Genomic DNA, 12022 nt, shown 5'->3' with positions numbered 1-12022 from the left:
AACTAAGCACATTAACATAATTACTAACCTGATCCATCTAAACTGGAGGTTTTAACATTCTCAGCTGAAGCACAATTGTCTCACTCAAGGGGGATGGAGAATTCCCTGAAGTGGTATAACAGGTAAGGCTTGGATGCTATTTGGCTACATTATAAGAATTATTATTTTAGATTAATATGGAGTAATAAGTAGGCTAAGGTTAATCGTCATGTTATTGATTCACTATGAATATATTATAAATGGCGCTAAATGGACTAATACAGTCGTAGATAAGTTTTGCTTTGTATGGGCTATCAGTGTCATGGGCGGATATATCACTAGGGCAATGTGCAACAACATATGGGACCAAAAGGTAAGGAGGCTGTCACGCTGTACAAGAGCTAGTAAGACATAATATAGTTTATTCCCCACTAGGTGGCAGCAGAGTAGTGAAGGAGAGTCAAAGTAAGACTGTAACAGAAAGGCAGCTGAAGTACAGCAGAGTAACTTCAGCAGGCAGTTAACAGGCGAACCACCAGGGGGCAATAGAGTAATCAAACAGTCAGGGTCTAGCCAGGAAAGTCGAGTCACTGCAAAGGGAGAATCAAAATCAAGTTAGAACACAAAACCGAGTCGGAAGCCGGGAGATCAGGAATACATAAGGAAACCCAAGCAACAGAGAGGAGCAAGAAGTCAAGGACTGGGACAGATGGATGAACAAGGGAGGGTACAGGTCAGGGCACGGTAACTAGAAGTCAGATCAAACTGGAAATCTCACCAGAGCCAGTCACAGGCTGCAGAGCAAAACCATAACCAGCACAGGAATGCAGGAATACAGGAATTCTCCTGAAACCAGAATGAGGCTGATGGGAGTTAACCCCTGACATGACCAGGCCGGGTCTGGGAAACTCTGGAGAAGGAAAAACCGGTCCTGGATCATGAGAGAGGCCACTTCTAGCTCCAAAAATGTGGAATTGTGCATTATTATGAGCTAATGGATTGCATAAGGACCATTTAGTGTTCTAGTGTAGGGATCCTCTTCTGTCTCTATCTACTCCTGTACAATCTGTTAAGTTTTTGTTGTGAGTCAGACCTCAGTATAAAGTGATTAATGTCAGTCCCCTCCAAATGGGGTTGTATACAGTTTTTTAGGGTACACTATTGCATTAAAAACTGATGTATACTCAAGGACAAAAAGAGGCACATTAAGGTCATGCAGTGGCCTAGCCAGTTTCCAGACCTTAATCCCACAGAAAACTTATGGAGGGAGCTGAATATCCTCAAAATCTTAATGATTTAGAGATGAGCTACAAAGAGGAGTGGACCAAAAGTCCTCCTGACTGCTGTGCTTGCCAACAAAGGTTTTGCCACCAAGTATTACGTCTTGTTTGCCAGAGGGATCAAATACTTATTTCTCTCTGTAAAATGCAAATAAATTAATATAATTTATACAATGTAGTTTTCTGGATTTTATTTTAGATATTCTTTCTCTCACTGTTAAAATTAACCTACCCTTAAATTTATAGACTGTTCATGTCTTTGTCTGTGAGCAAACTTACAAAACCAGAAAGGGATCAAATACTTATTTCCTTCACTATACAAGTCTATTTACTGACTTTAAAAATATATTTCAAAACGATGACAATGAGATATACATCAATCTGCAACCTGCTCTCTCCATACAACTCACTACTATCCATTACCCCATGTAATCTATGCACCTGTCCCTGCCAACCATGAATGCCCTAATCTTCTACTCTCTTCCCATATGTAATCTGAAGTCCAGAGTCTGTCCTTGTCAAAGATCTCCACCCTATTCCGGCCCATTCCTAGTCCTTACTGCATATTCATCTTTCTTCTTTCTCTGCCTTCCTCTTGTTTTCTGTTACCATCATCATCTCCAATATTTTTCCTATGTATTCCCCACACTGTTATACTCATCGCACCAACACATCGAGCTATGCCTTAAAAGACTATGGTCAAACTATAATTAAACATAAAGTTATCTTAAGAACCCAACTGCTGAGCATAGCTAAAACTTAAAAGAAATGTGCATGGTATAAATTTGGTCTTTATTAGGTATGAGCGGACACACGGAAGTTTGGGTTGGTCTGGTTCAGCCAGACTTTAGTTAAAAGTTTGATTCAGGACCTGGACTTGACCCCAACTTCACCACATTTTGACCTTGAACCCCATATAACATAAGAAAATTTGGAGCCAAACTTCTGTGCTGTAAAATGGTTGTTTTAAGGGCTAAGGGACTGCAGAAGGAAGCAAAATGGGGATCAGAGTAGGAGAAATGCCCTGCAAATAAATGTGGATACATAATAAATAATAAAAAAATGATGTGTGGTCCTGTCAATTTTTGATAACTAGCACAGGTAAAGCAGACAGCTGCCGGCTGCACGGAATTTTACACGCGTGTAAGCAATTTTGGGTCTGCCGCTGACAGGGAGTGTCCTATGGAGCCTTGTTCGCAGAATGATGATCCATAGGATTCGATGGGTGTCATGGGATATTACATCATTGGCATAAATCACAACTTTGAGGATTTTATTTAATTAATAAATTGGTGATTGAGGGAGTATGGGGGAGTCTTATTCAAAAAACTTTTTTTTCCAGTGTGTCTGTGTTTTTCAACTACATATGTACTGTACCTGGTTAGCAATGGGGGTGTCCGATAGACACTTCTCCATTACTAACCCCTGGGCTTGAAGCCAGCTGTCAATTCACAGCTGAGATTAAACCCAAAAGAGTTACCACGATTGACACTCTACCAGGACAATTGAGAAGAGCTTGGCAAAGTGCCAGAATTGGCGCATGTAATGGATGTGCCACTTCTTGCGCAGCTGACGGTGCTATTTTTAGGCTGGTTATTTGACCCTTCCTTAGCTGGTTATCAAAAATAGGTGCGAGCTGGTGTCATTTTTGAAAAAAATATGCTTATTATTCACAGCAGGATTCAGGAATCTTCCCCATGCCCAAAATCTTGTTGAATGGCAGATCTGCAGCCATTCAACCAGCTTTATTAGCTCCTATATGCCAAACTGAAACTGCAGTGCAAAAACAGCTGTGTTAAAAGAGGTGCTGTTTGGGAAGGTGGTGTGGGGGAATTGAAAAATGTAATTGTTTTCAAAAATACAATAAGCAAACAAGTTTGAAAAAATTAAATGGAACCTGTCAGGTGCAATACGCATCCAGATTTATGAGCAGTCCTGGGTGCATATTGCTAATCCTTGCCTAGCTGTCCCTGTATACACTAACATAGATAAAGAGATCTTTAGAAAAGTTTATTTCTAAAGATCCTTTATGATATGCTAATGATGCCAGTGACTAGTCACAAGGGTGTTAGTTCCCTTGGCTAGTTTGCCCCCTTAACATGTAAGCACACCCTTGTGGGCGTGCTAACATGCTAATGAATGAACAGAGTAAGAGCCATGGTCATGCTCAGCTCTCTGCTGCCACCGTGCTCGATACTGGATTTCGGCTCAGTGCACATGATCACTGGACTTTCGGTCATGCGCACTATGAAGTCGAGTGTACACGTCCCGGCTTCAAACTGGTGTATTGTGCATGACCAGAGTTGCAGGGCATTCTGATCCATGTGCACTGACCCTACGCCCAGTGTTCTGAGGAGGTACAATGGACACAGGTATAAGCGTCACTGCCGATGATGACACTGGGTACTGGGCATTTTATAGCATGTTAGCACACCCCGGTGGGCGTGCTAACATGGTAAGAGGGCAGACTAGTATTGGAAAAATAAAACCCTGGTGACTAGTCCATGGCCTCATTAGCATATCATAGAGGATCTTTAGAAATACTTTTTTCTAAAGATCTCTTTATGTATGCTACTAGATACAGGGACGGTTAGGCAGGGATTAGCAATATGCACCCAGAACTGCTGATGGAGCTGGGTGCATATTGCACCTGATAGGTTCCCTTTAAGTGAAATGTGTAGTATTGTTATGCTGAGTTGAGCCAAATGATAAACCCTGTTATGGTGATGATGTAAATATAATGGGCGAGGAGTTTCAAAGTTCTGTGAAAGTTTTTTAAAGTTCTTTTTCTGATATTTTCCTTAAACCACAGTTGGGCAGCAATGATTACTTGAAAGTGTTGATCAACCATAGGTACATAATGCCTCCAGCTCAGCTTTACTTGATGTCACAGCTTCTGCAGTTGTTTGAGGACATTAACTTTCTATTTCCAATGCTCCCATTTAGGATGAGAACTTTTCTCTCAGATGACTTGCCTGTGGGAGAGTTCCGTAAAGTGATCTTTTAAAACAAATTCAAAGAGGACTGTGATAGATGATAAAAATCGTAATTCTATAGAGATTTAGCAGGTATTTCCTGAAATTCTTCAGTAATCGTGTGTAAGCGGAAACTAGATTTAGGTTTTATTGTAAAATCAGAAGTTAATGCGTCAATTCAGTCTGGTTTGATCTTGTCATAAAGGTGACAGACATTTAAAGGAGAGTGGTGGAATATTCAATTTTAAGGATCATTATATTAAATAATACATAAGGTCACTTTTCATTATATTATATTAATTATATAATTGTGGATTATTGAATTTCCAAGATGACAGAAAGAAGTAATTTAGTATTCTTTTTCCTTTAAAGGGGAACTATCATCAGGTCTATGAATCCCTACCAGACAGCACCGTAAAATTCCCCTAAGGGTCTGTGCACACTGGGAAATGTATGTATAATGCCCTGGAAAACTAGGTAGATGTACACGTAGGCCACCGCACAACACCTATCCTGCAAAGGGTTAAATTAGCTGACTTGAAACCCTAGTCACCCCCCCAGGGTAGGACAGACACACCAGTGGGCGGGACCAGGTGGTTGGGGAACGCCCACCTAGGGGTCTAGAGAACCCGGGCAGGAAAACAGTTAGGCAGAGTTCAAGTTTAAGATTTGAAATTGGCAGTTTGTAGCTCTAGTGCAAAGAGCAATGTTCCAGGGTTGGAGCCCTGGTGCATTGGCTAGGTAGCAGACGGTAGCCAGAGCCTGCAGGGGATGGAGAGACAGCTGCCGGAGATCAGAGGTGGACTGGGGCATGGTTGTAGCCCGCCGGTACGATACCGGAGAACCGACCCGGAAACCGTGTGCACATAGGGGGTACTTGGACCCTAAAGCTAGGACCGGCACCGACGGCCTAGCTAATTAACCAATTGAGGGCAGGATTTTAGGTCCTATCCCAACCTAAGTCATAAAAAGTAGACAACCACCCAGAGGCATAGGGCTACCGCCAGGGCACGTAGATCCCACGGGTCAGCGTCAGACGGGCACGGCTCCCAACCAAAGGACCGGGAGCGGACTCCCGTGTTTCAAACCGGGAAGTCCTACCTACAACACACCGGGTGCAGAGGAGAGAGACTTTGACTACCAACCCGTGTGTGGGATCAGATACACCCGTCTGCAGCAGCCGGCCACCATCACCTTGGCTTGCCACAGGACTTGTGTGCTTTATTCAACCGTGAGTAACATCCCCAGCCTGGCCGGGTGCGCTGGCCCCTGCCATTATCATCCTCAGCATAGAGACACTGGGCTCTGGGACATCCATCCCTACCCACGGAGGGGTTAACATCTAGCTGCCATCCCAACGTCCCCGGGAGCCCCGCAACAGCAGCGATGGTGCTGTATCTCACCACACACCATGGGTGGCATCACAGACATTTTACAACCAATCCCGTATAAATATGTCCCCTTTTATTCGGAGTATGAGCGCGACCCCCGGATCCGGAGAACCCCTCGAGCCGTACCGTAGATCCGGATCCGAGCAGCACCGGCTGCTGGCACGGGGGCGGTACATATGTTTTCTAAGAAAATTCCACACCCTCTGGCAGAATTTCGCACCCGTGGAAAAAATTGCACACAAATCTGCATGACATTTTGCTGCGGTTTGTTGTGTTTTTGGTGCGGTTTTTCCGCGGGTTGGTCCCTGCGTTTTTTTACCATTGTCTATAGCAAAAACGCAGGTACCTGCAGAAAAGAAGTGACATGCTACTTTTTTTTGCTGCAGAAATTTTGCAGAAAAACCTATAGGGGAAAAAAATGCAGTGTGCGCACAGCATTTTGGATTTCCCATAGATTTTGCTGGTGAAGGACTGCAGCAAGGTTAGGAACAAATACCGCACCTTTTCTGCAGCAATAACCGCATCAAATCCGCGACAGAAAACGCAGTGTGCGCACAGAGCCCAACTGAGCTTCTTACTTTAGTTTTGATAAATCCACTTCCCCTTATCTGCCTTATCTCTGCTCGTCCTCTCAATAACCACTCTCAGATCATTGATTGACCGCTTTTTCCCCCCACTCTGCATAGGCAGCTGCCAAACAGTGGTGGGGCGGGGATAGTTGAGCTTTAGCATATAATGCAGTTGTTTTTTATACTCAAAATTGCAACAAGAAGCTCCATAAGTGACATATGGCTGGAATTAGGGTCCCTTGCCCTACTTCAGGCTGCTCTCAGATGGGGAAGCAAAAACTTGATGACAGATTCTCTTAATGAGCTATTTATATAAATATCTAATACATTGCATCAATTGTGGTATATTTTCAGATGGCGGCTTTACAGCATTTCTGTTGTTGGAATATTTTTTTATATTGGCAAAAATTGCCAACATTCTGCTGCGATTTGCACTCCAAAAAATTGCCTCTCATGGCTTATAATACATTTATTAAGAGGTTGAAATCTTTTTGCATCTTGTCTGGTAACAGAACAGGGTGGCACTTAAAAGGGGTATGCCTTACAGTTTGCATTGATTGCCAAAGTCAGACAATATTGATAAAAATTCCTATCTCCCCAAATTAGGGGAATTTGATTATGCAGATATTCCTTAGGCTTAATAAAATGTATTAGGTTTGCAAAGTTAAGGAGTCAATACACTGGATTATATTGTCTCTGTATGTAAAATTAGCGCTAAAGACCATTGACTATTATTTTTAGTGGTTATTAAAGGTTCTCTTTCATAAGACCGTAAGAAATTCATGAGAAAAACAATGAGTTACATTCCATCACTCACATGTAGTATTATAGAACTATATTCCCCAAAATGCAATACTTATAGAGGAGAATACAATGTCCCAAAAATCATAAATTCAAAATTATAAGGGCTCCGATCAGCGAGACCTGGAGATGCTGAAGAGCATTGTCGTCACTACCTGGCGCTTGTGAATAGCTGTACTTTACTGCAATTCATGGTCGCTGGAGCTAAACTTGTGAAACGTGAACTATAATGGAGGGTATTTTTGATAGTAAATTGGTGAACAACGGATAGTGTGAGGGAGTCTTTATTCAAACTATTTTATCATATGTGTGTTTGTTTTTTGAATTACTGGGTTAGTAATGGGGTGTCTTATAGACACCTCTCCAATACTAACACCAGGGCTTGATGCCAGTTGACATTACACAGCTGACATCAAGGTCCCAATATATTCCCCTGATTGCCATCTCAAAAAGGTAATCAGAAAGAGCTGGGAAAAGTGAAAAAAATGTTGTATGTAATGTCATGTGCTAATTCTGGGGAAGCTGCAGGCTTGCATCTTTGGGCTGGGAAGGGTCAAGTAACCATGGACTTTCTCAGCCTGATAATAATAGCCAGCAGCTATTTGCTTTACCTTGACTGGTTATCAGAAATAGGGGGACCCCATGCTGGAATGTTAATTTATTTAATTATTAGGTTAAAAAAGGCTAAAAACACCATTTAGTGCCACATGAAAGGCAATTAAGGATGCAGGTGCACAATATTCAAAATACTGCAATAGCAATTAAACACTGTCTATATGCCTGCTCTAATTATAGATCAACTCTCCCTGAACTGCTTCTATAGAAGAGTGTGCCGAGCATCACCACACCGGATCTTATATAAGACCCGTTAACGTCATGTAGCCAGCCAATCACAGGAATGCCAGTAGCCAAAATGGCTACAGCATTACAGTGTATGGCTGCAGGACCAATTGGGACCACTGTAGTTGCTAATGGGTCATCAGATATATAATCCCAGGAAGCTCCTCTGAAACGTAAGCAGATTTTCCTGACTCAGTGCAGCATAAGTCAAAGAAAAACTCAACTAAGGGGCTAGCGTAATTTATTTTAAATTTTATTGACCCAGGTTGGGTTAGCCTACGGAGGTAGGATAATTTTAAAAACTCTTTTTAAGGGACTCATGATATTAGTATATTACTTGGACAGATATTTATTTTTCATTGGGAAAGGTACATGGCTTTCTTTCCTCCTGTACTGGTGTTGTATGGAAGGGGAACACTTCCTAAGGAATTCTCCAACACAGCCCTGCAATTAGCATATGTCAAGGAACTATTCTAGAGCAAAGGAATTGGCCAGCAAATACTTTATATAAAGCAAAAAAAACAAACATCCATGCAACAGAAAATTCTTCACAAATTAATGTTAGCTAAACGTTACAACTATATTCAGCAACATTCTTAATAGTGACTACACAGACAAGCAAATGAAAGCAGCTGACCACGTACCCACACACCTTGGCAGAGGTGCACTCCACACACGACGTCCACCGCCAAGACATATAATTTCCATTATTCCTTCCAGACGATACCCAGATGAACAGGTGAATGTAATCAGGTCACCTACTCCAAAATTATTCCCCTGTCGCCTTCCGTACTGTGGAATGCCTGGATCCTCACAAGGCTCAAGACTGTATTCTTTGATAAAAATAAATAAGATTAATAAACACATAAAATAAATATATATATATATATATATATATATACTAAATATTTTTTCAATAGATATACAAAAAATCATATTACATATACATGTCATTATACTATATTACATTTTGTCTGTAATCTGGTGTAAAACTCTTAATAGTATATATTTTCAGATATTTAGAAATTTTTCATGAAAAACTCTTAGCCACGTTTAGGTTGCAGGTAACTAGCAGCTCATTTGTGAAATATCGTCAAACAGTCCTGCTTTTTGCATGATACTTTTTTTCTAATCTGAAGAATAACTTTGGAAGTACTAAGGTGTTCAATGTAAAAGGGGCACTTTGGTTGGTACTTTTATGGAGGACCGTGACAAATATAGAATAAGCTGAGGTGACTGCTCCCTGCCTTTGTGCATGTTGGCTAACACTGTTTATGGGGCTGTCTGAATGGCAGTGATGAGAGTTATGACCACAAAACACTTTATTGCTTGCAGATTCCATAATGTTGCACGGTAGGCAGGTAACTACAAAAGGGAGGCAGCAATGGAGCACTACCACTTAGCTGAATTTGAGAGCTTTAATTATGTTATTGACTCTGTAACAATCCTCCCCCAATGGACGATACAACCAGATGTAATATTTCATCATAGTCATAGGGGCATTATAGCTGGTAGAGCACTTGCTTCAGTTTGCTCCTCCTTATTCAATAAGGAGCTAGAGCAACCTTTTCTATACTTTCATGCCTAAAGTACCCACTGAGAAAATGTTGCTTAACTTAAAGCTCATAAGCCCCCAAACAAATTTTCCAAACAGAGCCCTCAACTGCTATACACTTTAATAGTATTCATCTTCTTGTTAAAGTGATATTCCCATCTGCAAGAGAAGAAGCGGGTTCATCCTGCGAAACGTGCATCGGGGTAGGAGGTTCACGTCTGTACCTGTGACTGAAGCATGTTCTATGGTAATCATCACTGGCCAATCAATTGCTAATTATTGTGCTATGCCATGCACTTTCTTTGGAGCCATTCAGTGATCCTTTCCGAGTTATTGAGTTACCATATAGACAGCTTCTAACCTATCACAGGTGTTTTTCACTTAATCACTTTGTTAACTTATAAGAATTTGATATTATTGTCTATCAGATGAATTATTGTAATTATTCACAAATAAAATAATTTAATTGCAAAATTTCTTTCTCCACATGCTTCTCCTTTATCAACATGCAAATATGTAGCATGTGTAATAATAATTTTAATAATATTATTAATAATCATAATAATATTAGCAAATACCTTCAATTAGGAATCTAGTATAGTTCTCCAAATACAGTCATGTCTCCTACCTCATGTGCAGGGCATTGCAGCTTAGGGATCCATGGTTATGACAACGAGCAACTAACTGTCCCTATATGAGTGGACATAACCATGGATACTTTTGATGCAATGCCCTGCACATGAGGTAAGACAAATGTCTGTCAGGAGAACTATACTACATTTCTAATTGGAGACATTTGCTAGTATTATTATTAGTACACCTACTATATATTGGGATAGGATCTTGGCAATAGGAATACCCTTTTAAGCTCTACGTCCCTGGTCCTTTCCAGGTAATTTCTAGACCATTAAGCTAAACAGGAACCTGTCAGCATGAAAATGTTGTCTAATCTGAAGGATCATGCTTTAGAGCATTGGGAGATGAGCAGATTGATGTATAGTTTTGAGAAAAATATTCAGTATAACCTGTATTTTTATCATTCAAATCTCTGCTCTTTCTGGGATTTACAGTCCGGTGGGCGGTCCTATTAATGACTGACAGCTATCTCTGTATGCAGTTTTAGGCCTCTTTCACACGTCCGTTAAAAACAATGCACGTTTTTCACAGACGTGTCAAAGGTGCGGTTTGCCCTACGTAAGCTGTGTTTATGGCTCACGTGTGTTCTCCGTGTGTTATCCATGATAACACACGGAGAACGGACACTTTCTACTCACCTATCCCTGGCGTCGCTGTCCGTGGTGCTGATCTTCGGTCTCCGGTCCTGCTGACTCCCCGCTGCTGCTGCTTCCGGCTGCAGTGAAGTGAATATGCAATGAGCATAATGAGCGGCGGTCGGCAGCAAGTGACAGCAGCGGCAGAGACAGCAGGGCTGGAGAAGGTGAGTAAAGGTTTGGTTTTTTTTCTCACAGACACATGTCTTCTCTCTGGTGCGTGTCACACGGAACACATCCGTGTGGTCCATGTGTGTTACGTGTGACACGTTTGTGTTCCGTGTGACACCCATGATGCCAGAGAGAAAACGGACATGTCAGCGTGAGAAACTCATGGACACACGTAAGTACGGAACGGACACACATTCCGTGCGCAAATACTTACATGTATCCAAAACCATAGGAATACCTAGGTTTACGTGTGTACGTGTCTCCAGTACATGAGAAAACTGCCAAACACGTACCGGAGGCACGGACGTGTGAAAGAGGCCTTAGACAAAAAAAGCTGTCAGTCACTGATAAGACCGCCCACTGGACTGAAAATCCCAGAAGTGAGGAGGTTTGAATGATGAAAATACAGGATATACTGAACCTTATTAAACTATACATCAATCTGCTTATCTCCCCCTGATCTATACTATTGTTCCTACAGACTGGACTCCATTTCCATGGTGACAGGATCTCTTTAACATCAATTGTGGGAAAAATATTCAAGGGGTTCTTAAGAGATTATATACAAGAGTTAGTGATGGGAAAAGAATGTATGTGATAGTTAAATTAAGGTCTACTGACTTAAAAAGGTCATTCCATGGTAACTTACGTTACATTCACAAGCCAAAAACTGAGTAAATAACGGCTGCAAACTGTTCTCTGAAGGCAGGCACAAATATTAGTGAATGTATATTGTACATTAAAGTATTCTCAATAGATTTCAACACAGTTTGATTTTTCAAAAATAGAAATTACACACAAAATACTATGTTATTACTTGGTAACTTACGTTACACAAAAAGTAACGTAAGTTACCAAGTAATAACAGGTGCAGGTGCAGATCTAGGGGGTTAACAGGTGCAATTGGATCGTGGAGGCACACATGTCTGCTGTACAAATCAGCAGACATGTGCGGGGATCATTGCTGGCTCACCGCAGCAGCCAACGGTGATCACCCCTTCATGATTTATGAAGTACCGGTACGTCCTTGGTCGTGAAGGGATTAATCTGCTCTGTATAGTACAAAAAAATAACTTTTATTATATCCCTATACCTTGATGCCCTTCTCATCCAGACAGTGTTACCATATCATACTCCTCTGCAGGCATATTTTGCTCTTCTCTACCGAGGGCAGAGAAGAATGTTATGCT

General features: G+C 41.4%; 1 protein-coding gene across 7 annotated transcripts in view; it reads right to left on the bottom strand.

Moving 5' to 3' along the window:
• Positions 1–12022, bottom strand: part of CSMD3 (CUB and Sushi multiple domains 3) — a 2007504-nt gene that overhangs the window by 818844 nt on the left and 1176638 nt on the right. For all 7 annotated transcript variants that reach the window (XM_075352941.1, XM_075352934.1, XM_075352935.1 and 4 more), the window contains one exon: positions 8480–8668. In XM_075352941.1, the coding sequence (XP_075209056.1) occupies positions 8480–8668 (189 nt within the window). The remainder of the gene's footprint in view (positions 1–8479; positions 8669–12022) is intronic.

This window comes from Anomaloglossus baeobatrachus, chromosome 6 (genome assembly GCF_048569485.1).
Source record: "Anomaloglossus baeobatrachus isolate aAnoBae1 chromosome 6, aAnoBae1.hap1, whole genome shotgun sequence".
NCBI lineage: Eukaryota > Metazoa > Chordata > Amphibia > Anura > Aromobatidae > Anomaloglossus > Anomaloglossus baeobatrachus.
Note: the sequence above shows the minus strand (reverse complement) of the source record. Positions and strands in the feature narration are given on the sequence as shown.